The 27,760-nt window shown below is 41.7% G+C and overlaps 1 protein-coding gene and 1 long non-coding RNA gene across 6 annotated transcripts in view; one reads left to right on the top strand and one right to left on the bottom strand.

Moving 5' to 3' along the window:
• Nucleotides 1–27,760, top strand: part of LOC137843366 (uncharacterized) — a 109,087-nt gene that overhangs the window by 20,530 nt on the left and 60,797 nt on the right. For all 4 annotated transcript variants that reach the window (XR_011089465.1, XR_011089466.1, XR_011089464.1 and 1 more), the window contains exon 2: nt 24,593–26,933. This is a non-coding gene — a long non-coding RNA (uncharacterized lncRNA). The remainder of the gene's footprint in view (nt 1–24,592; nt 26,934–27,760) is intronic.
• TTC34 (tetratricopeptide repeat domain 34) lies at nt 26–26,145 on the bottom strand. Of its 2 annotated transcripts, none has more exons than XM_068658490.1 (12): nt 24,614–26,145; nt 23,649–23,874; nt 22,679–22,871; nt 19,235–19,401; nt 18,727–18,997; nt 18,251–18,465; nt 13,207–14,436; nt 10,714–11,297; nt 9,563–9,730; nt 6,971–7,182; nt 5,949–6,004; nt 26–688 (listed from the first exon to the last, which is right to left on the bottom strand). In XM_068658490.1, exons 1-7 carry the CDS (start codon nt 26,143–26,145, stop codon nt 13,915–13,917), a joined length of 3,126 nt encoding a protein of 1,041 aa, XP_068514591.1. In that variant the 3' UTR covers nt 26–688; nt 5,949–6,004; nt 6,971–7,182; nt 9,563–9,730; nt 10,714–11,297; nt 13,207–13,914. The 2 variants fall into 2 exon arrangements, with proteins under 2 accessions (XP_068514591.1, XP_068514592.1); XM_068658491.1 differs by having other exon boundaries at nt 9,573–9,730.

Here is a 27,760-nt window from a genome sequence, read left to right as displayed (position 1 = left end):
AATGAGAAGTTAGAGAGGTGCAAACCTATTGAAAGCTTCTGGCTCCGAGAGTGCTGGCAGCTTTTCAGTGTAATACAGGGAAACAGCTTCTAGTTTGAAAACACACTGATTTATGGAGAGGTGCAGGCTGGGCACAGAACTTCTCTTATGCTGCTCCTTGGAAATCTATGTAACAGCTGGATAAGACAATAAAAGGGTGGTTATGTGATTTCCCTTAGGTTTTATGTTACACTTTTCCAGAACTGACTTTGTAATGGAGGGAGAAGCAGGTTCTCTGTTTTTTTTCTTTTTTTTTTTTTTTTTTTTTTCCCCTTGGTCCTGCCAAAGTTGATCCTATATAAATGAAGGTTGGTACCTCTTGACCGGAGAGGTGTGTGTTGAGAAGGAAGGAGGAGGGGCTGAGGGCAGAGCAGGGATTTCTTTGAGGCAGTGCTGTTTGCTGGGAATGTACAAATGAAATGTTCCAAGAATATGAGCTCAGACCTGTCTCCCTGAATGGGGTGGGAAACAATGAATGCCAGTTTCTTCTGCCAGGGGTCTGAGCCTCCTCTTCTAGTCAGTGCTCTGCCTTAAAACCTGTCTGAGAATGTGCCTTTCTTTCAGAGTCGAGTTATCTTACGCTTCTGTCAAGTGTGAAGGCAGCTATTCTCATCCCTCCATCTGAAGAGGAGTCTAAGAACACAAGGATCTGGGAGGAAAAAAAAATAAAAATGATGTACTTGCAGATCCTGGGTGGCCATATGTGAAAAGGAGCTACAGAAGGGAAGGTTGCTTAGAAGACCAGAGCTAGAAATTTAATTGTGACTTAAGAGATCTCTTATTTCTGTTTGAAGGGGGTTCCACATCCAGTAAAAGATTAGTTGCTTGTGTGTGTGAATCCTCCATCTCCTTACTGCGTAGTTACCACGAGGTGCAGCTGGCCTTCAGGAAGGTCTGGGTAGTTCAGGTCCATAACACTGCAGTAGACAAGCAGCTCACAGATTCAACGTAGTTATTTTTGTAACGCGGCAGTACTACACCAAAGGGCATTATTTTGCCCGTTTGACAGATGGAGAATCAAGATGCCAAGAATAAGATCTCTGTGCCTACTGCTTTCTATGCACGCCTATCATAAGCACGGCGATTAACGTGGTGTCTGAGGCTGGGAATGCTGTGGGGGATACAGACTGCCTACTATTTGGGTGCAGGAACTAGCTCCCCATATAATCAAGGGACAGAGGAATTGTGAAGACCCAAGAAACAGCTCTAACGAATGATATGATCAAGGCCAAAAGTTGACGTTCTGCATGAGCCCCAAGGACACATATCTCCTAGATCCCCAGATAATTCAGGGATTCCATTGAAAAATATTGCCAGTCATAAACAAAATCCTGCAGTTCCTTTTTATTTTATGTTGGGACAAAGTGGGAACTATATCAAAAATCTTTTCCTGTATCTCTTCTGGCTTTGCTTCCTTACAGAGCAGAGGAAAAGGTATCCTGTTTCCAGTAGGAAATAAAAGGAACTTCGGGTGTAGCAGATGGCACTGGCTTTCTTTTCCTAGAGCTTATTGTAGGCCAATCTGAACTTTGGATTGGGAAGTCAACAGTGACAAATATTTTTTATTTCTCTTGTGTAGCTTAGCTCTGAAATAAACTTCTTAGTATTTGTAAGGAAAATGCTTATATTATCAGTCTTCCAGCACGTACCAGGCTGGATGGGGCCCTGAGCAACCTGATCTAGTGGGTGGCATCCCTTGTTTAAGTAGTGCTGAGCCTTCTAATTTTTTGTTTAGAGAATATGGAAAAAGGGAGGAAATTGATCAGTAAGTTTAGAATAAGACCTGAGAGAATGTGATAAATTATTTTTTTAAATGTTCTTCTATAGCAAGTTTGCACCTGGGTAAGCAATAGCAGTACACTACCCCAAGCAGATATCCAGAAGTTTACAGTTGTTGCAGAGATGTAAAGGAGCTACCTGACTACTGGCTCCATTTTCCTATTGGGAAAAGTTATTTTTACCTTCTTATGATTCAAATTTGCACTGATTTGGCAAACACAGCCTGTACTTTAAGTGTCTTAGGTATACACACATTGTATTGGCCAGGCAAGTATAACCAAGTCAGTTGGAAGCCCTAAGACTGCTTGGCAGGGAGTGAGAGCCAGGAGAGGCTGTGGATACAGCCGAAAGGCTCAGAGGCTTAGGAGCAATCATTGCAATGAACGAGCACCCCACCACTGCATGCTTTCAGCTAATTAAATTATACAGCAAGCCAATAAAAATCACGTGCTGAACCTAAAAGTGAAATTGATTGTTGTTGTTAAGATATCAGTGAAATAATCCCCTGAGCACTTTTGCAGATGGAATACACCGGGAAAATCTGATATTGACGGTCCTGGGGAGAATCCTTTTGTATCTTTAAACTCAGGGGGAAATATTTCTCTCTTTCTTCTACTTGACGCATCTATGGGCAAATTCCCCCCTTAGGAGAGGCAAGCAGAGAGCTACTCCTAAAGGCAGACAAGGGAGCTGTGAGTATGTGTGAGCGCAGGATTATGCCCTTAAAATAGACATGCGGAAGGTGGGGAGATGAATAATTTTTAAAGGTCCTTGGGTGGGAAAGTATCTTGTCATTGTTTGCATTATTGATTAGGACATGATACACTTCTGGTTGGTGATTAAGCTTTCAAGGGCAGACATGAGCTATAAAACATTTGTCTGTAGCTACAGAGCCAGCAATACTAGACAGTAGGAGGGGTTTTGATTTACTGCTGATGTGTCTTGTTTTTATTAGATGTTTCTGTTCGTGATGGGAAAGCTGGAGACAAGCATTTAGGTTCCTGTGCTGTAAGAAAGTCCTTCTCTTCTGCATGAGGAGAAGTACCATCAATTCTAAAGGGTGAACATCAATCTGGGGATTTCTTTTTCCAGAAATTGAGAAACAGTAGGGTTTGCAATTGTTGGGATACATGCTGTCTTTTCCCCAAAGCAATTTAGATTCAAAACACATGAAGTAATAAGGCATTTGCTGTTTACATTGGGCTACTTTGAAAGGATTTTTCCCTTTTTGCTTGCTTTGTAACTTTTTTTTTTTTTTTTTTTTTAATATTTTTCAATTGGACCCTGAAGGGCTGGGGCCTAAGCAGACAATCTGGACGACTGCCTCCTTTTAGGGTGTTTTTTACTGTGAATGTTAAGACCCCACATAAGACTGTTTATTTAAGAGGTACTTCCTCAGGCATAAGACATCCCAAACAATACAGAACTGTTCCAAGACTAGTAGAGAGGGAGGAACCTAGTCTGGAGGTTTTATTAAAGGTTGTTTTTTTCCTTAGAAAAGTTTCTCAAGTCTGTGAGGAATTTATAGTCAGAGAGCTCAAGCCCAGACAGCACAGACTAGCTCTTACCTCACTTGCTTGGAAGACTGTACGTGATTCAGGGCTAGGAGTATTTTTGTTTTCATATTTTCCTTGGGGAATCTGTAATAACCATGGCTATACCTGAGACACCATGCTGGGAGTAAGATAGCGTTCAAGGATACTACAACCACCTTCCCCAGAGGTTTGGTTGCTATGTCTTACTTGCCCACGATGTGAAATTGACCTTCAACTCTCAACTCAGAAATAATTTTTTCTACAGATAAAAATTGTGTGGGGTTCTGCACTTTTTTTCTCTGTGCATGCGTTCGCTTTACCATCAGTAATGTGTATGTCAGAACTCCTGTGGTAGCACTGTATGAGAATACATCACCTAATTCATTTCCTCCCATCCCGGAGTTTTGCAGTCATTCCTCAATGCCCTGGCTATGACCTTCTCCCGACACTTACTCAGGTTATACTACAACATTTGTTGTGTTTAGTATTGATGTAACTGAATGGGCTGAGTCATCTGAATAGATGTTGCTGCTCTCCATATACTCTAAGAATCAGGGATGGCATGAATAATACAGCAGCTGGTGCTTGGGGGTTCTCCCGCTGGCACTAAATAGCTACACTAAGTGTATAAGCACTGCAACCTCCTGAAGTGATCAAACCCAAGCAGGACGTGGTGCTGACATCATCCTTAGTATGATGTGGCTTAAGTATCGTTCCCATGGAAACAAGGTACCCAACTATCACATTTTGTATCTCTCTATAAACCGATGCACACTAAGATGCCAGAGAAAATCCCATACCTCTTGATGCCAGGCTTCTGGGCTTTGCCCTGAATGCACGCAAAAGGTCACATATAAATCTTTGTCTCGTAGGCAGCCATCCAAAGCCTTTATGGTGAAGTGGGCATGCAACCCTTCTTGTGCCATCACTCCTGTACAAGGTGGTTAATGCAGAAGCTTTTGGGAAGCTACAAGGGGCTGGCCTTGGCAGCTACCTGCAATGTAATTCACATCCGTGGCTAACATTTTCAATACTTAGAGATGCCAAAGCAGCCCTGGCCAAGCCTCCTGTGGGAATGTGGAAACACTGAGAAACTTTTGGCGTTATGGTGCAATCTGTAGTTATTCTATGCAGTCGCTCAGCACCAAGCAATTGCTAACTTCTGGAGTTCCTTAAAGGCTTCCCTTCGGCATGAGCTGCTTGTAGCTAGCAGCAGTGGAAAAGCTATTCCTTCAAGTTGCATAAAACAGACAAGTAATCCAACTTTTTTACACATCTGATCTCCTGAAGCAGCCAAATGCTCTGTTCTGAGTATTGCTGGAACATTAAAGCATGCAGAGCTACCAGGGTGTGCAGTCACAGGACAAGGGGGAATGGTTTTAAACTAAAATAAGGTAGATTTAGATTAGATATAGGGAAGAAGCTCTTTACTATGAGGGTGATGAGGCACTGGCACAGGCTGCCCAGAAAAGCTGTGGATGCCCCATCCCTGGAGGTGTTTCTATCCCCATATCAGGTAAAAGTCCAGTACCATATCTGAAATCAGTTGCATGTGAAATATTTTTCATTTCTTTTTCAGTTACCAATTCCACTGTATCTGTTGGAGAGAAAGTAGGGGTATGGAGAGTACTGTAAAACTCTTCCAAGAAACTGCATTAAAACTCTTGTTACTTTTCTGTTTGTCTTTAGGACAGTAAAGAACCAGAACTCTGTAATGATAGCTCATTTCTGTTGTGACTTGGGTTTTAATGTTCAGGTTACACAGGTACTAAGATGTATATGTTTTTCTCTGTGTGTGACTTAATGTAAATAAGAAAGCTCCCATGCCCCAAGGTGTATACAACGAATAGATTTACTATCCAAATCACTATTTTGCTTAGTAACCAAAGCAGTATGCAATAGCACAATACTGCAGAGTGTTAGCAAATACCTTCCTTCACCTCACAGTCTCAGTCTATGCTGTTGCATTCTGAAGAGTGAAAGGAGTATTTAAGAAACTGGCAGAAATTAGTCTAGTATATACACTTTCCTTAAATACAACAGACGGTCTGAAGCTACAGGGTGATATTAAGAAACGAACAAAAAAAAACCACAACAGCCTAATCCTCCATAAATAAGCACAAATAATGACTCTAGAATGATGGCTACCCTGTGATTTATTGTAGCAGGGATGCAGACTACAGAAGATAACTCATTGTGCTTAAAATGATGGGTTTGTCTTTGAGAGCCAGCCTAACCCTGTTATCTGTCAACTAACAGGAAAAAAACAACAAAAAACAAAACAAAACAAAAAAACACAAAACAACAGAAAAAACAGTGCTCAAATATCTTCTCATAGCTGGTTGGCTACCAGATGTGTGTAGAGTAAATAACCCCCAGTGGATGCACATCTGAAACAGATTAGAATCAGTAAAACCTCCAAGTTTAGATTGTGTTTCAAAACTCTTCCCTTGTGAGACAATGATATTTTGAACATCATAAAAAAAAAATCAGACATCAGTGGTATTAGGTATAAAAGACAATGGCTTCTGCAATTAATTTCTAATTGCATGCACTCTGCAGAGAGAAACAGGTAAAAATAAGAACTTGTCTTACCTCTGCCTGGTGGAGACTGTTTTTCAGCTGTAGAAGGCAGGTAGTTTGTGTAGCTTCTGCAATATAATTAGAATATTTACATTTTTTGGCAATCAGAATCAAGCACTTACTCTTGTGATTAGCACTAATCTCTTTAACAAGGCTTTTCCCAAGAAATGGTCTTGCAAAGTACTGTGACTACATCTCTCTCTCTTCCTTCGTACGTTCACTCACACAGAGGTGGATTAGAATGCCCAATGAATTAAATGCTCTGCTTGGAGACTTATCAGAGAGAATTAACCCTTTCCACCATATTTGAAATCACTTGATTTTATATCTAGACTGGAGAAAACAGACAGTGCAGCAGGCAGTACCAGTACTGTCCTTAATGGGACAAGATGATTTACTAGCTTGTTAGCATTTAGAAAAGTCTCTCCTATTACAGTAAATCTTAGGACAGTTCTCAGTTTAACTTGACATGCTTTAATTCTTTCCCGAGAGGTTTGAAAGTGTCTATGGCAGGAAGACTTGTTCTGGAAGGCAATGCCTGATTTTCCATACATTTAATTTCCATGTAGTGCTTAATATTGCAATTAGAATTTTAGAATGTTGTGTCATTAAAAATAGATGTGCATGACTTAAAAGGCATGTCTTTGCTTTATTTTGGTACATGGAAAGACAGACTGCAAACAAAATGAATTTAAGTTATTTTACTTGAAATGATTTCCAGCTACAAGACACACAAAATTTCAGCAGTAATATCCATTAACCATGTATTGTTTGTATCTTTCAAATTAAGTATGATAGTTCTGTTCTCAAAGGGAAGATATTCAGACCAACTGAAAAATGTAGAGTATACAATCAGTCATATGAATTCATATACCACATATGTATCATCTAATTAAACACAGAAAACCAACTTTTCAATAAATTCTTACACTTATTTTTAGCAATACTATCCATAGTGTGAAGTTCTGGATTATCAAAATGATTATACATGTGCCTAACTTTTAGCAAACATCCCATTTTCACCTACACCTCACCTTCCCGCATGCCCACCAATGGTTAGGTTGCTTGTGGAAACTGGGAAGACTTGCATCATTCAGGCTGAAGATGTTCTGAGCTTGTGTTCTGAATGAACAACTGGTGTTTATGTTCTGTAGTATCAAGAGCTGCAGCACAGACGAAGGTAGAGAGATCTGGTCAGTTCTTTCACAGAGTAACTGCTGGAGGTGCCATACATCAGGAATGGACCCTGGCAGAGAAGCAGAGAGGTACCTGAGTGCCCAGTAGGAAAGGATTTGGATTCTAGATGCACCTCTGTGGTTAGTTTCCCATTTGGTACTACTGGGTTGGTGTATAGCTCACTCTCAGAAACAAACTTAGGCAGTGCCATGCCTGTAAGAAGGAACCAAAATGTTCTTATTGTTTCCCTTGCCAATGTCTACAACATAAACACAACATCTGTCCCAGCAGGCTGCATACAGTGGGATGCTCAGGGACACATTCTTGTTTCCACTGAGGGCTAAAGCTCTGAATTTACTGTTGCCAAAGAGCTGTGCAAATAAATAAACAAGGGAGTGTGCAGTATCAGAGGCAGAACATAGGGGTGACCTCTACTAGCATCACTGATTGGGGAATGGGTTTGATGAGAATCTGTAGCTCTTTTGCAATAGCATGGCATCTTCACAGTATTTTGTACCCAGAGCTGAGAGATGAGGACAAACATCTGAAATAGAAGATTATCCCCATTTTACAGATGAAACAAAGTCACACAGAGAATCAAAGTCAAGATTAGATTAATAGATGTTGATGCCAGAGGAACCATTATGTCTTGTCTGGCATCTGGCAAAATAGAGCAGAGAATTTCACACAAATTACTCCATTAAATCTACAATCTCTGAGCCTAGAAAAAGACCTCCAGAGCTGTCATACAGACACCATGCCATCTTTGGGTGAGCTGCCTGCAGGGCACTGATGGAAGCGTACATCCTATTTTTAGTATGAGTTTATTTCACTTATATCTGCCTCATCTAGTGTTGTTTATTTACAAACAAATATTTTTAAAAAAAGTCTAAATATCTTCTTTGCCTTTTTGCTACCTAGTACTAATTATCAACATGTTACCTTCTTCAGGGTAATATATTTCACGTATTTGCTGAATACATTCCTATGACAGTTCAAAAAGTCTAGGAAAAAAAACATTTCAAAAATAAATTTTTAATAGAATATTATGGAAGGAAGAGGACAAGTATAGGGGAAGTTCTTGGGAGGAACCAAAGTCAGCAACAAACAAAAATGTTCTGTAAATAGGAACAGACTTAAGCATGTGCTTGAAAGGTGGGTTGAATCGGGTCTTGGATACCAGATCTGCTGCCAGTTACTGTCAATTAGAAGCTTCACTGTTGAGAAGTGATTTGGGTCTTTCAAAATAACACAGTCTATTCTAAACTGTCAGTTCTGTGGCATTTCCCCCTACATCTCTACTTGATGTGTGATTATATTGCAGTTCATCAGTCAGGTTTATTAGGAGGCTTAATTGGATGGCATTAGCTGGCATTTTAGCTATCCAAAGCAGTCGAGAATGCAATCAATTAAAACATCCAAACACATTAATGATGTGGATAAAGGGCAATTTATGTAGATGGATAATTACCTGTTTTCTTCAGTAAGTAGACTTTATTGCCCAAGAATGGACAAATGATGCATGAGAAAAAAAGAAACAGCATTGCAAACATAATGTTGGCAAGGTTGCAAAAAAATAGAAAGCAAATGGTGAAGTATAAGTGTTTCTGTTGTTAAAACTCTGTATTAAAAGAACTAACCCTACATTGTTACCAGTACTCAAAGATGTTCCTAATATTGTAAGATTTTAATGTGATTTTTAGAGAATGTAGTGAGTATATTGCCAGTGTTTGAATCTTATATGACATCTGAGGTTTCTAAGCAATCAAGATGCTCCATAAAATGGTCATTCTAAGTAGGAAAATAATAATCAGTCTGTTTTTCATTTCATCCACTACTGATCTGGATCTAAAACTGTGTCTCTCCTGTGACTTCAGATCCCTATGCATCATGCTACGTGACACCTGTGAAGTATATCCACCAGGTCGCATTAGGCATACACAACACTGACCTGGAGACAAAAGTACAACCGAGGGGCATAAAAAAAATGCAGAACTGGAATGGAACGGAGTCTTCCTTCTCCTCCTGTGTTTCCTGCTCTCTCCTATACTCCCCCTCTGGGTTTACTGCTAGATTTTCTCATTTACTGTGACGCAGTTCAGGAATGAGACGTAAACCTACCTGATACTGTTCTTAATTTCCTTTACAATCTGTGGGAAATCCTTATGCTAGTTTATTTTCTTTAACACTTGATTTTTTTTTTGGAATCATGTAGGGAACGTACAAATACAAAATTGATCGGGTTGAATGGTGAGACACCTACACCCACAGCTAACCTGGGAAGTTAAACTTGGCCTTGCATTGCACACCGAACAAGTACTCGGTGCTCCTCAGGACCACAGAGTAGACCTGTCAAGGTCTGTGGTAGGTCTTGGCCATGCATCATATGCCCAAAGTAAAATTTCTGAAATAAACTGTAAATGAAAGTTATACAGCAATTTGTTCCCAACCTGTCCTCACCGCTTCTCAGTTGGTGAACACTACCAACGGTGATATCATCCTCCTCTTCTGCCCTCCAGGTACTTCAGTGACCAAACAAACCACTGGTTCTGTACTTGGGGTGTCAGAGGTGTACACATCGGTGAGGCAAGTGCAGGTCTGCAGTATTCTTTGGTGTCCTACAGAACAAATTAATATGGAAGAGTCATTTGTGGAAGCCATAGCATGTACAGGAGAGAAGAGAAAGAGCATCCTAAACCCCACAGCTCTGGAGTGCTGCGCCTTCAAAGTAATCCTTAAGGTGTCATTGAGTGATGGCTGACTGAAGCAATGGGTCCTGACATGGACTAGTTTAGCTGAAATATGATTGAAATAGCCAAGACTCCAAAGGCAGGCTACAATGCCAGTGATAATTTCATGTAACACATTAAATTAATGATGGCAGTGACTCCTCAGAGCCCTGGCAAATTAGAAATTGCTTGATGCAGAAGCAGTACAATGATAACACAGTTAATCTTCTGCAGAGAAATGATAGTAAAAGAAATGGCTTTTAGATTAGCTGTCATTAAAGTGAAACATCTGCCTCTGCAAGTCAAGTGGAATGTCCTCACTTATAAACACAGAAACTCATTAAAAGTTACTGGGCCTGTGTGGCTGTAAGCCAGAGCCACATTTCCGCCATGATGTAAATCTGGGAAGCTCCATGGATTAAACTGAAAGTCAGGAAGATGACTTCCCAGGCAATATGTCAGCTTCAAAAACGCATTTGATCAGTTGCTGATGTTTTTGATTCTCTTACTACCTAGGAGCACTTAAGTAACTGAAATTGAAAAAGCAATGGGGGTGATATGAGTTTAAAGGAAAAAATGATCTTTTGAAATCAGAAAAGTTCAGTTTAGCTCTGTCTGAGCTCTGAGAAAAGCTTCCAGTTGACTATTTAATCCCAACCAATCATTTCTAAACCGTTCCTTGCCTGCTTGACTGCGGCATACGAAGTCAGGAAACTTTGCTCATATAACCGTGTGTGTGCAACAAATATTCTCACATCTGGTATCCCTTTTATGTGTTTGTAAGAAATCTTGAATATTTTATGAAGCCAACGCTGGCAAGCGATCATTTGTGTAGAAACAATCAAGCTTTCAAAGACTCCCTTGTTCAATACCTGGTGACGAGGTGCAGCAGGGTAGTCTTCTTTCAGCTTCTCTGCCTCCCCATGTAGATGGACTGCAATTATTACAGCCTAGCTGATGCATTGCTGAGGTTGAAGAAAACTTCAAAGAAATGAAATTCAGAGGGAGCAAGGGGATATTTGGTAGTATCTGCATATAGCTCAGAGTTGCATGAACTACAGGTGTTAAAGGTTTCCTTGGGATGAATGTAGGTTTCACATAAATTGGTATCCAGTTCCACTGTTGACACCAGTTGATCAGGCCTGATTACTGATTACTCTGAACACTGATTACTCTAGTGTTGGCTCATAACTATGCTCGAATTCTTTGTAGTTATCCAACGTTTACACCAGCATGCTGTAAGAATTTCCTGAAGTGTGTTGCACAAGAGACTTTCAAGGAACAGGTATTACAATAGTTCCTTCTGAAAACAATTTCAGCCATCAGCTGCAGGCACAGAATGAGTAACGCCTCTCAAAGCAGTTGGAAACAGCTCCATAATCTTCCAAATTGCAGCATACCCTTAAAAAACATGTAGAAGTACTTACTACAGTTTCTTCTACCCAGATTCTTCAGTCTGGAAGTGGAAAAAATATCCTGTTAGAAAATGGCACGTATATAATGAGATGGTTGGCGATTCCACCGAACAGTCCCAGGCCCTGAGAAGGGGCATGGCATCAGATAAGAATGAGACTTATCGGCCTGGACTGGAAGGGAGATGTTTGTTGAGAAGTACTGATGGATTTCTGGTGCATAACTATTGCTGGCGGGGGAGACTGGGCTGAAAGGAAAACAGCCAAAGCCAGCTCCCTAGTGGGAGCAGTGCCCTCTCCGATGGCTGCTGTGATAGCTTGTTTAACATTGCAGCAGTCTGGCTAGAGCCAGACTCAAAAGCAGTGATGCTATTAAGGCATCTCAAATGGTCCTCACGGCCTCCCTAGCACTGCCTGAAGGATCACAATTAGCCTCAGAGTTATATCCACAGCCAGTAATGATGACTGTCTCTTAGAAAATGCCGAGTACTCTGCAAGGACTTCAGTGTTTTGTGTTTTTTTTTTTTGCAAGATACTGTCTTGTGGCAAAGCACAGCAACAGAGTGGTGGAGGTATGTGAACATGAAGGCACGGGCATGCTTTTGGCTCTTAGGTGCATGGGCTGGGCAGTAGCTGAAATAAATGGGTCACATTTAATCCTGCCTGCTCCTCAGGAGTCCGGGAAATGAGTGTCAGAATGGGTTGTGCTGAGTGTGAAATTGTGCTAGGCATGCATAATGCAGCGATGCTGCTAATCAAACCCCTCTCACTGTGACTAATCAGAAAGATCTATTTGATATTCCAAGAAATTAGTTGGAAGAGCAAGCCCATAACGGAGAAATAAAGAACAAATCAGAAGCCTAGGCACAAACAGAGATAAGGGCTTTGATCGCGGTGGTTTAATGTGCACAGAAAGGGGACAGAGAAGATAAAAGAAACAAATAAAAATGCTGATGAGAACAGTTTGGATCCACTGAGAGAAGCAGCCATTAATCTAGACCATGACTAACAGATAAGAAGTTATATGCCTTCCTGGTGCTTGAAAAAATAGCAGTCTTAGGCACCTGAAAGCATTTTTTTCCTCAGTATAGCTCTACAGCAGTCTTATAGGGGTGAATTTGGAAAACTAAGCTAACCCACTTTTACATAACATAAAGACCTGGGTCTTTATGAAAATTTCAGTTCATTATGAATGACATACTAAAATTCAGAAAGTTGGTTCTGCTTCTCTCAGCAGAGAGGCTATTAATCCCGTAGGCTACTGTTTTCTTCTTTTTGATTTCAACCCTGACTCTTTCTTCAGTCCTTGTGTTGATATTCCTAACTGTCAGCATGGATAACTCAGAAGAGAACCAGATTCTTGGTCTCTCTGTAATGAAATTACTTTACTCGAGTGCAACTGAGTGTCTGTGTGTCTAGACCTCATGCTCTCAGCGTTGTCTATACAACATCTGCAATGCTAACTGTGGCAAAGGAGAGACTGAACAGGGTGAGCACATTATTTGGACGGTGTAAAAGCCACTGAAGGATCAAATTGCTCAAGAGAAAAAGATCAGCCAACTGGTATTGAATCAAACTCACCAGTAAAAGAGGAAATGGTAGGAGAACAGCAAACATGAAGCTTTAAAGAGGCTTATTATTCCAGTCAAACACCCAAAACAAAAATAAAGCTAAAGAATTTCAAAGCCTCAAACAACTATGTATCAAAAAAAAAAATCAGTATGAAACGGAGAAATTCCTTTCTTAATTGCTATTTAAAAAAAAAATCAGCAGCTCTTTCCTTCAGCTTGCGTGTGTAGCTGGAAGTTGTTTAAGGACATAATTTCACACTTGGAAAGAAACTTCCCTATAGCATCTTGATGCCAATTAGGAACAAGAAGTACTCATCAATGTCAGTAGGCTTAGAAGCAGAGTAACTTTTCTTGAATTTGAAAGAAAGAAGCCCACACTCACCTGTCTGTAGTATAGCTGTCTCTGTCCCCTGGAAAGCAAGGTGTTAGTCAGTAGGTTGGATGTTTCATCTATGCTGGATCTCATCTTTCATCTTACATTGCCTGGGACATTAGAACATTTTACTTTGCATTTATACTGCCCCACTTCCTTACGCTGGTGCTGATTATTGCAAACCCATTGGAATATGACAGCAGTTTCTTCCATTCAGGAGCGGGACTTTTAACTGGTGTAGCTTCACAACTTAAAAACATGTTACAAAAGTTACTTTTGAGCAAACCTTTTGGCCTACAAAAAAAAGACTAGCTAGTTGAGCAGTATGTGTTAAAGCTAATCAGATAAGTAGCAAGGAAATATGTGGTTATTATTTCATAAACTGCAAGCTACTTGACTGCTTCCCTCCACTATGATTGGAATCCATGTGTTAGGGAATGAATCATTCAGCTTAGCCAGACGAACACATTCTTCACAAGGCTTATGCACATCCACAGTAATTTTAAAGAAGACTGAATGTCATTTGCCTTTTTCTCATAGCTCCCTTGATCAGCTTTGTTACACTATCTGAAATTTTCTACTTCTAGCCTTGCTGTGCCATATTCAGTGCCATGTTCCATTCCATATTTGTCATGAGCTCCTCGTCGTTCCCTTATTCTTGCAGCCTTACAAACAAATGAGAAAAAACAGTCACTGGAAAATTCCCAAGCGGATAAATTAATGTATGCTACAGCCTGATGCCTCTCGCTTGAGTCTTGTTTTCAGTTTCTTAAGTTCAGGATTATTTTTATCAATTTTAAGGCCATAATCGGTGATTTTCCAGGCCTCTTCATAATGCTGCATTTCAAAATTGTATTGTGCAATCTTATGGAAAGTTCTGGCTAAAGTTCCACTGCCAGGACCATTCATGATGCTGCACAATGCTGTAGATTCATCCAACTGCAGTGCTTCAATATACTGCTTAACTGCTGCTTCTTCCTCTGACACTGACAACAGCAGGAGTCCTTTTGAACAGTGGTCCTGAACTCGTGTTCTCAGACTGTTAGAGCCATGGTTCTGGATTACTTTCTCCATATCTTTTAAAGCTTTGTCATATTTTTTCAGGTGCATAAGGCAAGCAGCCCTCTGTCGGAGGTATCGTGGATTATCTCTGCTTGTCAAGATAGCCAGGGTAAAATAACCAAGAGCCTTCTCATAGCGATATTCTTTAATCAGCACATTTCCTTCTTGCACTGCTACCTGTTGACATAAAGTTAGTTAATATTTGTTATTAGAAGCCAGGGTGTATGTGTGTACATTTCTGCCACAGCTTGTTCTAACAGGTGACTATAGGGAAATTGTGTTTTCTGGTCAGTAAGGAGTTAGCCCCATGCACTGCTCCACAAATATCCACACCTGCTATTAATGAAATATGGTTTCTACTGAAAAGGTTCCCCAAGCTACAGGAAAACAAACAAACAAAACAAACAGCCAACTAGTGGCTTAGCTCATCAACAATCTCAAGTGCTCGTGAACTATCTGCTATTACCTGAAGGGAAAAACAACAACAAGAAAATAGAGAAGGCTGAGCGAGCCACATAATTTTTAGGCTTATAAAAGTCAATAAAGAAAACTCCATTAGAACTATTTGCCTCAAATGGATTTCTCATTATTTCCCTTTATTGGTAATAAACAAAGCTTTTAACATGCTGCAGCGGATTGAATATTTAAGTTATAAAAAAGACTGCCACCAGCAGCTTAGGTCTTACAGAGCGCTGAGCCAAACAAGCCGAGCCCAAGCACAGGATAAATGTTGTCATCAGTCCCATTCCAGGGGATATCACATTGCCTTCGGGTGCTGGTGGCTACCCAAACTTTAGTTAGCCCAGCCACTGTTCAGTAGCCGTGCTTGAGCACTCTCCAAAAGTCCATCTCAGGTCTTCTTCCAGTCTGCCCATTTACCTTGTCTTTGTATGTTAATGGCTTAGATTAGCACTGCTTGATGTTTAATGCAACAAAGGAAAACAGGTTCCCGGTGAAATGGAACAGTATTGCAGGTCAGCCTGGGAAACTCATCTCAGACCTGTGACATGAAATAATTTAGCCACTCCTAACAATTTGGGAAGAACTCTACCCCAATTTGCCACAAAATGACAAATATGAATACATAAACGAGTTTCTATTAGAGAATCTCTCAGCTTCCACATGTAGAAATAGGTAGGACCTTTCCTCAAATAGTGTAAATCATTGGCTTTAATAATTCTGGCCATAAATTGGAAGGCAGCCTGTCCAAAACCATCACATCTCTGAATACAATTTAAAAAGTAGCAAATTTAGTTTGTCCTTTCAAGTGTTTTTACAGCAACTAGTCGGTGCAGGTGTTTTCTTAGTGGTGGGACTTTAACAGGGGCTCGAGGAGGAACTAACTGCATCTGCATGTTCTCTGACATGAGAACAGCTCTTTCCTAGAAATTCTGAAGTTCTAGATCACGTTGTTCATTGTGCAGTTCCTCAAAATGCCTTCTGCTGAGGGCTTAATTTAGACACAGGCTGTATCGTTTTTAAGGCTGTTTCTGTAGGAATCAGCTCTGGACAGCCTATGGCATGTCAACAGAGCCTGCAGCTCCAGGATCAGGGCAAGGAGCTGGCAATCAGTCACACATCTAACCTCTGACATAGGAAACAGAAGGGTTGAAGCTGCACTAGCAGCAAGCAAACTCCCTTCCTCTGACCTTTTGGAGTTTAATAAGTCTTTCAGATTCCTATTCCCATGCGGCTCTCCCAGTTGTTTACAGATTCCTTATCATGGGACCCCTTGGACTATAAATAATGCAAGAATTTTATTACTTTGTTTTCATGAAAAAAAAAAAAGTAGTACATCAAGGAGCTCTCCTTCCTCCACCCTTTCCTATGCAGCTCATGTTGGATTATTTTTACCTTTTCAGACCAGACTCCAGGATAATGACGATACATTTCTATAATACCCTTAATCTCCAAGCGTTGCTCTGCTAGAGACACGCTGTGGGACACTGGGTAAATCCCTAAACTCTTCTGTGTTTCTGTCTCCTTATTTGTGAAATGGAGGTAACAGAAAGAACACGCTCCCCCTGCAGTGTAGTTAGGAGCCATGGCACAGTAAGGACACTTGGTTTTTGATACAAATTCTCTCTAAGCTCTTTGCTTTCATGAGATCTTCCTTTCACACAAACTGGAATAACCTTGTGGGCAAAAGAAAGTCCTACCAGAAAGATCCTTTGTTATGTTGTATAGGTGAATTAGCCAATTCCTTCCCCACCCAAGCAAAGTACATATCTATCCCCTTCGTCACAAAATGTGTATCAAAAAAAAGCCACCACAACAACCATTACTGATTCTGGGCTAATCAGTAATAAAGACAATCATGCTCAGTAATCTTTGCAGATTAGAGAATATAGAAAGAGACCCCAGGTGCTTGAGTTCAAATGTTTACTTGGTTTGCACAAAAAGCCTGAGAATAATGATTAAGAAAATTACTCTTATTTTACTTGCAATACAGGTATTCAGTTCCAATCTTTAAATCAGTCCAGCCACCTCCACGCCCCTAGTCTCTCGTGTGGTGGAGAAATCTTTCATGATAAATAAGCCACCAGTAAGGGGTTAAATGCCAGACCATTCTGCAGCTGATAAAAAAAAAAAAAAGTGCCTCTCCTCTTTTAAAGGTTTCACTAATCTGTACCACCAGTGAGTTCCTAACACATCAATTCAGTTTAAACTGTACACATTTTTTTATCTCGTTGTCAGCATAACAATCCCTCTGCATTTTCTCAGAAAGCAGCATGGACGGACTTAGCTGTGAGACTTCCACACAGGAAGAGTGATGTAGCAGCAAGGGAAATTCAGCTGTAAAACTTATCTTCATTTGTAGACGCCTCCTCAGGGCCTTCACAGACACATTCTTGAATGTACCTTTATCAACTTTATATAGTGAAAGATTGCAAATTGGCTCTGAGATCTCCAAACTCTTCCCCAGAAGACTGAACTTTCTACATTATTCTGAAGAAAGGGGCTCTTTTCTCTGTAATGGTGTCTATCTAGGGACTGGTAAATTAATACTTGTTTACTTATATCCTCCTGCTGTTTTGCTAAAATACATATAAAGTACTCTTCTCTAGATGCATTTAGTATATCAGCATGTTGTTTGTTTTATAACCTGGGAGAAAGCATAACAATATAGCTTCTCACCAGGGTACACGGAATCTACAAATTGAATAAAAGGAAGCAAACTGATTCTCAGAACACAGAGCTTCTGGGTAATCAGAATTGCAGATGCCTGAGTGAATGTTAAAACTGCTCACCATCAATCTGACCTTGTCCTTCCTTATTGTTGGAGATGCTTTCTCAGAGCTGGATGCAATTTGGGGGCAAAATGTGGAGAAAAAAAAAAGGGAAAATAAATACTCCATGGGACTAGAGCAACATGCTACTTTTGTGTCAAACAGTTGTAGCTAAGAAAACCAATACCAAACCTCCCCAACCTCGAAGGCATTTTATAAAAATGTGAATATATTTACAATTCTGAAGTTACACAAGTAAAAAGGATTGAAGTGTTTTATGTGATTGAATCAGAACCTTCAGTTTCATCTCAGCAGGAAAATGAACAAAACATGAATTCCCTTTCCCCATTAGTCAGCTACGTGCACCATGTAACTCATACAGAGTACAATATTATCAACGATCCTGTTAAATCTCTAGCTCTCCCTCACAACCCCTGCATATTAGTGGTGGGATTAAACAGGCTGCGTGCTAGGGAGACCAGCAAGAAATTCCCCCAAGTGGTAAGAAGTGGTAATGATGAATTATTAGAGACTGAAGCAAGGTCACTGCAATGAAAGAAGCTGAATCCAAATTCTCAAATCTACTCTGACTGGCTGGAGAGAAGGATGGAGAAAGAAGCCAGTTTGTATGTCATTCTTCTGATAAATGGTCTTCCCACATAGTTCTGTACACTTCCTGTAAAAAATACTTCTGTACTTCTGTTACTTCCCATTTCTTTCCCTGCTGAATCTACTGATGAGGCAACAAAAAAGGGTTGTACCTGAGAGAGATGCTGCTGTTGCTTAGCATCTACGAAGTTCAGGAGAAACCTCAGCTCCCTTTCATCTTTCCTCGCTAGGATGCTGAATGAGTGAGCTGCCACTGGCATGTTCCTCTTCTTCAGCTGTAACACAGCCAGTCTTGCATTAGCAAACTCATCAGCACGAGAGTGGTCAAATGCTTCCTGAAGGTGAACCAGGGCCTCTTCATACCTTCCTGTTGGTTAACACCAGTACAAGGCATGTAACCCATTCCACAGGGAGAAAGAGACATCAATAAACTTACTAAAGCAGACTATCCACATTTCATATCTAAGGGTATTATAATTACTTTGTACCCTCTCCTGAAACTTTTGCAAGCTTCTCTCAAGAAGTGCTATAAAATAAATACATGCTCCCATTGCCACTGAATATTTTTTTTGTGAATTCACTAATCATTCACTTATTCTGATGAGCTATGTAAAGAATTAGTGCTTACCATTTGCAGTCAAAACGTCTGTATAGAAGATGTGATATTGTGCATCCTTGCAAATTTTGATTAGTGCTCCTGCAATCACAAGAAGGTCCCTGAGGGTCCTCCTTTCTTTTGAAAGGTCTTTAGTAGCAACAAGCTCAGCTAGCACAGTCCTGCCATGCTGAAGAAGCCACTGAGCGATCAGCTCCCGGGCTTCATGCTTTAAAGACAAGATTGCTGGGATCACTGCTCCTGCCTCTGCCTTCAGTGCCGAGATCAAATCTTGTACTGCCTCCTATGTAGAAACAAGACCAAAAATTAAATGGTGACAATAGCTATTTGTTGTTTTATTTATCTTTTTTAATTCTCTCAGTTGCCAGCTGTTCCACAGCCAAAGCAAGGGCATTCACTGAGCAAATTCTATAGGAAACTCTTGACTACAGTGAGTCCATGACATGGCCTGTAGTATCTTACACTGATATTGCTTAATACTGCCAGAAAATTCACCAGTAAATCAATACAGTGATAATACCTTCTGCTGCTTCAGAGCAAGGTAAACGAATCCACGTCCACTCAGAGCTTGAACGTTCCCAGGGTCCTCCTTTAGGACGGCATTAAAATCAAAAATAGCAGTTTTCTTCTGACCAAGGCGCCCGTAACACTGAGCCCTGATGAGGAGGCAGTCTTCAGCAGAGCCACCTGGAAGAGACATGCAGCCATGCTTACTTGAAAGGTCTCCAGTCTAATGGTCTAAAGTAAGGTGCAGTAAAATCCCACTGTGTACAGACTACTAAGCCCCACCAAAGGGCTTCAAATAGGCTAAGTGAAAATGATGCAGTAGATATACATGTACAGGTTGTGGAGTGCTGACTGCAGGGCTGAAAAGTAAGCATTTTATTTAGACCTGTGGCAAGGGTGGAATAAGAGGTAGAATTCTGCCAAAGAATGGATTTTCACTGGTGAAGTCTTGGATGTGTTTTCAGGAGTGCCTTACAAATACAAGGCTGCTCTGATGTTCTGAGTCTTGTGGTGTACGTTTCTCACTTACAGATAGATGGCTGACAGTAGAAACCAGTGCACCTTTATAGGCTAATAAGCGACAGGCAAGTCTGGAATAATAATAATAATAATAAATGTCTGGGCTGCCGTATGGGCAAAAATCCTAGTCAGGGCATATATGTTGCCACTAAGATAATTTTTCAAAAAATAAAAATTCTGCATGCTATAAACAGAAGAATCAGTTCTGGAAAACACTAAAAAGATGCATGCATATAATATTTATATACACAGGAATTAAAAAAAAAAGTTCTAATAGGGTTTACAGAAAGTTGGGGCACTTTGCTGAGAATAAATGTATGGCTGCAATCTGATTTATAACTGTAACTGTCCTACTGTGACAGAACTCTAACTTTCCAGACAGGAACAGGAACCACACTGTGCCAGGCACACTACAAACACAGGCCTTACTTCAAAGAGCCTTCAGTCTAATTAAACAAGCCAAAAGAACATTGCAATAAAAAAATGAGTGGAAAAGAGAATCAAAATCATAAAATCACACTGCTAAATTAGTTCAAAAGCTTCCTGGTTTCTAATAAAACAAATACACATGTCAATAAACTTTATCTCTTCTCAAACAGCCACAACTGCTTTTCTGATTGCCTCAAGGTCTCAGCAAGAGCGAGCCTCCTCAGAAACAGTGAAAGGAAGCAAACGGAGTGGCCTGCAATTATTAAACACTCAACATGCAGGCGATTTTTTTCTGCCTTCTCTGGAATACCTAGACTCACACAGCTGATAGTACAGAGAAATTATACATTTTCCAGGTGTAATGAAACAGCTTCTGTCAATTTTTGAGGAAGTTTGGAAAGTTTTGCCATTTGTTATTCTTGAGGACCTCTAAAAACAGCGCAGTAATGCTGCGATGGAATGCAGTAAAAGTAAGATGAGGCTATTTATTGTAAAAGGGCATGTCTTCACATCTCCACATCTATCCCACAATCACAACTGTCTCCACAGACAACATTAATGTGCCACAAAAGGAGGCAACCTACCAATAACACAGCCACTACACAAGGATCTGAACTGGATTAGGATCCAATTCATTAGAAGTAATCCTGGGAGATTTTGGTGTGTTGGAATAGGAGCAGCACAAATGAGAGAAGAGGGCTCTAAAAGGAAGGTACGTGAGGATGGAAGCACAAAGCCATTTGGCTGTTTTAATTAAGTAGAGTCAGAAGGTACACGCTGTTTTGGATAGAACAGGAATCCAGATAGGACTGTCTAATTTACTTCCACACTTCATTTGCACCGGAATTTGCATATAAGATTATTTTTCTCTGCTTTCAAATACATGCTGCCCAAATAAAATACATAAAGCTATCCATGAAAAGTATGGTCCCTTCATCCACTGGATGCAGTGTGCATCCCTCCCCCATCCATATGCCCCTTCCTTTCAAGGCATTTTTGATGAGGATCTTAATTTGCCCAGGACTGCAATCAATAAACGTGGCATCTCAATAGTGGATGATAAATTATCAGTGCCACTGTAAATATTTTTTTTATCAGGCAAATGGAGCATCTTGCACAGCTGCCTGCAGAGATGAGCCAGCAGACAGGCCCCTAGCAATTCTTTTACAGTAATGAGGCTTTTTCTCCCTCCTGATATGCTCCAAAACTTCTGTACTAAAGGTTATTATCGCTCTGGAGCTCTATCAATTGGTTCCCATAAAGACAATGTCTATTTCTTAACAAGCATCTGTTCTAGCAGGTGGGGGGTTGATAAGCTGGAATGCACAGGCTGTGAAATGGAACCATCTCAAAGCAATTAACAGTTTTCTTTTCCATTTTCATAAACCAATGTCTCTTCTTCTCAATGCTGCTGTCATAACATTTGCTCAGAGTGAAAGGCAGATTACCATAAAAATATGGTTTTGCTTGGAACATGCCAGAAGCATTTCCATATCAGCCTAATCTCTCTCCTTAGGAAAAGCTGGGATAATGATGCGTGTAAGTGGGTGCATTCACTCATTTGTACTGGAACCACACATTCATTGGTGTGTTGGAACATGAAGGCAGGTTGTTTGCTGCAGTGACTTATCTACAGCATGCTCATTATGAGGAACAAGAGATACCACGTCAATTTCACTGGTAGGAGGATTTTCAGGGTACTAACTGTTGTAACACACTAAGGCTAAACAGGACCCTGCTACCTCAAAACTGCTGATCTAAAATGGGCTGAAGCTGAACCTGTTGCAGCAGCTTTTCCACACTGCTTATCAGCTAGCACTTCCCCTAACAGTTACACAAAATAAAACTTCCCCTAACAGTTACACAAAATAAATGGGATAAGTGCTTCCTTTTTCTTCTGAATCTAGGATTTCCTTCATTTAGATGACTTTCTGAAGTAGCCCCTCATTCACAGTCTTTTAAGGACTAAGTGCTCACAGGGACCAAATTTACCTTTCTTTTATCAGAAGTTTGGCTTTAACCTCTTTAAGAAACAATTGTGTTTTAGAAGAAACTCTCATCTCTTTCTACATCAAGTTTGACTTTCTGGGAAAACCATGTTTTTAGATCAAAAATCTCTGGCTTTTCTTGCAATTACCAGCTTTCAGCCTTGCTTCAGTCACCTGTGTGCAGCTACTTGATGAAAATCACGGAAGGGAAAGCAGTTCTGCAGGATTTCCTTGAGATATTTCCCTGTGTTCTGAGCACATATATGTTGCGGTGATAAAACTGCATCCCTGCATCAAGTACCAAAAAATCCCTCTGTTACTTTGCTTTTCCTGTACCATCAAAGAACAGTATTACACTGCTAATCCTAAAAGGGTGTTTTATTTTAATTTTTACCTTCTTACATGTAAGTCTACTGTTTCAGTCTTCTCATCGGGGAAACGATGGATGGGAATTGTTTGCATACCCACTGATGTGATTTCCCATAGAAATACATCTCCTACCCATAGCTTCATAATCTTACCTGAAGCAATGATGGCAAAAGAAAGGTAGGCAATGGCCTCTTTGATGTCAGCATCCCTCTGTTTGTTCTTCAAGATAGTCAGTGCTCTGAAACGGCAGTGAGTTTCCATCAGCTTCCGATCTTCATCTTTGAAAATGTCCATGATTGGCAGGAGGCAGGAGGTATCGCCAATTTTGATCACTTTCTTTAGCAGCTTAACAATGGGAGAGAAAAAGATAGACTGGCATGAAAAGATAAATGAAATTAAGAGCTGCTAAAGCTAGAAATACTTCTGTCTAGGGATACAAGTATGCTCTTTCCCAGTGCTTCTCCATGTTTTACTGGGGTGCTGGCTATGGTCTAGCCATACACCATGAATCTCTTCTATTATGTGGAATTATTATCTCTTTTATAATCTGGAAATCATTGTAGTGGATATAGTAATGCTGCTTTGGTTACTTTGGAATCAGCTGTTCAGACTGCCATAGAACTTATTTAGCTCTCTATTTTGGATGCTAGAAAGCAAGTTGATCAAAAATGTTTTGTTGAAAAAATTTTGGTGACATATATTCCATCCAGAAGTTGTAGCAGAAGCTGCAGATAAGAATCTAATTTCCAGGGCCTACCTGCTGACTCTAATAAAGTCATGAAATTTATGAATAGCTTCCCAAAGGCAGCATATTATACAAAACCTTTATTTTTCCCAGGAAATGGTGACAACAAAACCTGAGAACTTTTTTGGCTAGCAAAATTTATCTGGGATTTTAAAAAATGCAATAGTTCCCTCTGATGGCAGAAGCTGGTAATTCAACTTTGTAATCCTTGGTAGGAGAATCAATACATTGGAATTTCACCCACAGCTTCAAGCACAAGAAAGGAAACTGCAGACTTCGAGCTGCTGGTTTTTTGTTTGTTTGTTTTTGTTTATCCCCATTCACCATACCATCACTGATCAGTCTCTCATTCTCCCTGCTAGCCAGGTGCTCCTTACCTGGTTGCCATCATACAAGAAACCCTTCTTCAATTGCAGAAGTGCGAGTCTAGCCAGGATGGGAGACCTTTGTGGATTTCTGGAGAGTGACAGTAAAAGTAGTTTGTGAGCTTCTTCTACCCAGCCCATCTGGTACAGAGCATCAGCACAAAGGATCTGTGATGCTTCATCAGAAAGATCCAGTTCCACCAAGAGAGAAGCCAGCTGATAAACCCCAAGGGCATCCCTGAAAGAAAAAAAAAAAAAAAGAAAGGAAAAGGAAAGGTTCACGTAAAATGCTAACAATAACAGAGCCTCTTTGTCTCATCTGGAAGCTCAGACACAGTCTAGTATCAAAACAGTTAATACATTTTACCACATCCAGCACTACATAAATCTCTTGCCACTTAATTCTATAATTATTACCCCCCCCCCTTTATAAAAATATGTTCTTAAGCAGCTGTGGGTCTAAAGAAAGGCTGAAAACATGTGATTCATACCTGTGGTTGCAGCTGATACTGCAATGGGAAAGGAAAACCTAACAGTGATACTGAAATCTATCTAGTGGCCCAGTATGTCCTTCAATTCGGAGCTGAGACTGAAAGGAGCCAGCTAGAACTAACAAATCTGTTTTATTTTAGGTGTAACAACTCCTTTAGAGGAGAAATCTCTGTCATATTCCATCTAGCGTTTTGCTCACTCCTAGCTCAGGCCAACTGTTGTATCATGAATTAACTTTCATATAAAGATTGAGCTGATTTGGCTACGTGGATCCTGTCACTTTACAACATACCAGCCAAAAGGTATTTTGCTGGAATAGCCTCACCTATGAAGTTTTATTTTAATTAGGAGCACTTTAAAAGGGTCTAAATCCTATTCTTGGTTATCTGACGCAAGAACCCTCCCTGCTACTCAGGCCACTCTGTTGGGAATCTGTTCAGCTGTGTTTGTTTTCCTGTCCCCAGGCTGAGCTGCCTCCAGGGTACCTCTTCTTCTGGAGCATCTTCTGTCCCTCTTCTTGGAGGACCTTTAGCAGCAGTCCTCTTTGGTTCCACGGCACGTAGGACTTGATTGTGAAGATGGTTTCTTCCAGCTTTAACTGGCAAGCTGTGATATAATCCAGGGCTGTCAAGTAGTGGCTGCCACCAGAAATCCGGATAAGTCCACGCCCACATAAGGCTTTAATACAACTGCTGGGATGCGGGGAATCATGCTCGATGACTTTTTGAAAGTCCTGCAGAGCTTGCTGCTGGTTCTGAGTGTGGAGGTAGCAGAATCCTCGCAATGCTAGCAGAGTATTGTAATATGTTTTCTGCTCTGCTGCTAAGAGGTGGTCACAGATTTCCAGGGCAGTTCTGATGTGTCCATGCAGGAGATGGCAGTCTGCCAGCCGAACACTGAGCTCACGTTTGGATCCTGGGGAGATGTGCAGGAGGAACTGGACTGTCTGGATCACGGAAGGGAGAAGTTCAGTACCATGATTGCTTCTGAGCTCAGGCCGAGCACGCACAGCCTCCCTGTATGCTGCAAACTTCACCTCCAGGACAGTTCTAGCCTGTTCTTCTATCTTCTCAGTATCAGGTGGTGAGAAAAGCTCTTCAAAGTGTTTCATTGCCTGGGCAGGGGTAGCTGCAAAGGCTTCTGCTAAATCCTGGATCATTTCCTGCATCCGTCCACCCAAGAAGAAATATGCAGCAGCCCGTTCCAAGAGCAGACCCAAAGCTTTCTCATCTCTGATATTATTACCTGCTGACAAACCCTTAAGGGCCTTGCTACAAACTGCCACGCACTCCTCAAATTTGCTTTTCTTAAACAGGTAATCTGCCTGCATCCTGCAAATGCAGATATCATCTGGTGCCACTGCAGACAGGAAGTCATAGCAGTTGCCCAGCCACTGGTCCAAGGATCTACAATCTGGGCTTTCTTTCTGACATGTTGAAAGAAAATTAGAGAAGGCCTGGATGATCTGTGGCAGGTGTTCTCTTTGCCTGGTACACACATAGGCCACTGCCTCAGTGCGATGCATCACAAATGCTTCAAGATAGTCCACAACTCCCTTCCTTATCTGTGCCCCTGACAGCACCCATGCCAACGCCCTCAGCAGCAGCAGTTCCATCGAGTGCTTCGGGTTAGCCTTGAGCAGAGTACTGCATTTACTCACCACCTCCTCTGAGCATCCTCGTCTGAGCAGGGTCTCCAATTTAAATAGTGAGGATACCACATTGTCAGGACTTATGGTGGAGAGAAAGGCGGCAGCTATTTCCACTTTGAGGGACACAGCGTCCAAGTTCTTGCTCTGGATCTTGGGAATCTGACTCTTGTCTTTGCACCACATCTCCAAGGTGGCTACCACTTTCTCCCAGAGCTCTTTGTCTAGGGAATTCACTTTCTGCATGGCCACGGGGGCACTGCAGCTGAAGGCAGCCAAATAGAAAGCAGTGGCTTCTGGCAACTCCTGCTGGGCTAGATGGCGGTCCCCTTCTTCGCACAGCAGCGTGGCAAGCCTCTGAGGTGACATTTTGAGCAGCTGTAGCTTCACCAAGGAGCATCACATCAGCATTTACACCTAGAGCCTGTGAAACAGAGAATAGGCAGCATGAGCGGCTGTTGAGCACAACTTCGTTTTGCTTGGGGCAGTGGAGCTTTCCAATTGACAGTAGGAAAGTAGGAAAAGAATTGGAAGTAGGAAGCTTTCCAATTGACAGATACAAGCAAGACAAAGTCCTGTGAAAAGCCAGTGTTTTGTCATTGAGACCTTTACTGTGGAGCAAAGCCAAGAGCAGAATCAGGCCACAGAGGCTAATTAACTGTCCACACCTGCACATTAACCACTGTTAATCAGAAAGCACCACACAAAACCTGCCAGTATGCACAAGCCCCTTGGCTGCCCAGGCTGTGGGACCTACTGGGTTTTGTCTCCCTGGCCATGATGCCAGTTTGATAAAGTTTTAATCACCAATAGTTTGTTGGTCCTGGTGGCGGTCAGGGAGGGGGCAGCTTAACGCCCTGCTTTTGCCATTGAGGGGCTGGAAAGGGAGAAGGGAACTAGCACTGAATTTGCCCCTTCCCCCTGTAAGCCAGGGGTGAGCGGGGGGGGGGGGTGAGGTTTAGGGCAGAGGACGGAGTGGCGGAGCCCCTTGCTCGCCCCAATGCACCCGCTGGGGTCTCGCCATCCCGCGGAGGAGCCCCTGGGGGCGTCTCGCCCGGAGAGAACTACCTGAGGGCACAAACAACTACCTGAGGGCACAAATACCTGGCAGTGGGCGTCTGACGGAGCTGCTGGCCTCTCGCTTCCCCCGATGCGAGGTAAGGTAAAGCAGCCGGGGCCGGGCCGGGCGCGCTGTTGCCTGGAGACTGCAAACATGGCCGGGGCCGGGCCTGAGGGCCCCGGGAGCGGAGCCCGGCCGGGGCTGCCCGCCGGCGGTGCGGGGAGGGACGGGGGGGGGGGGGTTCCGTCTTGGTTTCCACTCGTTGTCGCCTCCTGGGAGGTGCCATGGATCCTATGACTGTGTGACCCGCGAGGGGGTGGACGGGGAGAGCAGCTGGTACCGGAGGAGAAGTGAACGGGGCCCGCTGACCCTCGGCGTGACGGGGGCTGAGTTGCTCGCCCAAACTGTGCGGCTCCCTCCCTACCCTATCAAGGGTAAAACCCTTGATTTTTAGTAATCCAGGATGTTTTTAAGTGTGTTTCAACTTATGGCAAGCCTCTAAGCCAGGTCCAGCTCTGAAGTTCAGCCTTTTTGTTATATCCTTGTTCTTTCTCATTCAAATGAGAATGAAAAAACCCCTGTGATTAATAGAGATTTTTTGACATTTTATTAAGAGTTTGCCTGTTACTTTGATTTGATTACTTTCACTTTAATTACCATAATTAGCCATCGAGATATAATTTAGCATTGCTGTCACATTAGGCCACAGGTGATATTGCCAAGAAAGACTTGAGGGCATAAAAAGAAACAGTTCTGAAATAGAAATCACATTAAAAGGAGCTGAGTTGATCAAACGCGTGTGCCTCTTTGCCCCTCCACTGAGGTTCAAGCACGGCTTGTGGGAATAGAAACAAGACCGGTGCCTTCAATGGATTGTGGCCCAGGCTGCAAAAATCATTACCCATAATTTGACTTTGCTGCATG

Source organism: Anas acuta, chromosome 22 (assembly GCF_963932015.1).
Source record: "Anas acuta chromosome 22, bAnaAcu1.1, whole genome shotgun sequence".
In the NCBI taxonomy this organism is placed as follows: Eukaryota; Metazoa; Chordata; class Aves; order Anseriformes; family Anatidae; genus Anas; species Anas acuta.
This window is presented reverse-complemented; position numbering and strand designations above follow the sequence as displayed.

Coding starts and splice junctions, on each gene's coding strand:
- TTC34 (XM_068658490.1), bottom strand. CDS start 26,145: ATGTCACCTCAGAGGCTTGCCACGCTGCTGTGCGAAGAAGGGGACCGC. Junction 19,402..22,678: donor TTTTGCCATCATTGCTTCAG/GTAAGATTATGA, acceptor TGTCTCTTCCAG/GTGGCTCTGCTGAAGACTGC. Junction 18,466..18,726: donor AGACGTTTTGACTGCAAATG/GTAAGCACTAAT, acceptor GTTAACCAACAG/GAAGGTATGAAGAGGCCCTG.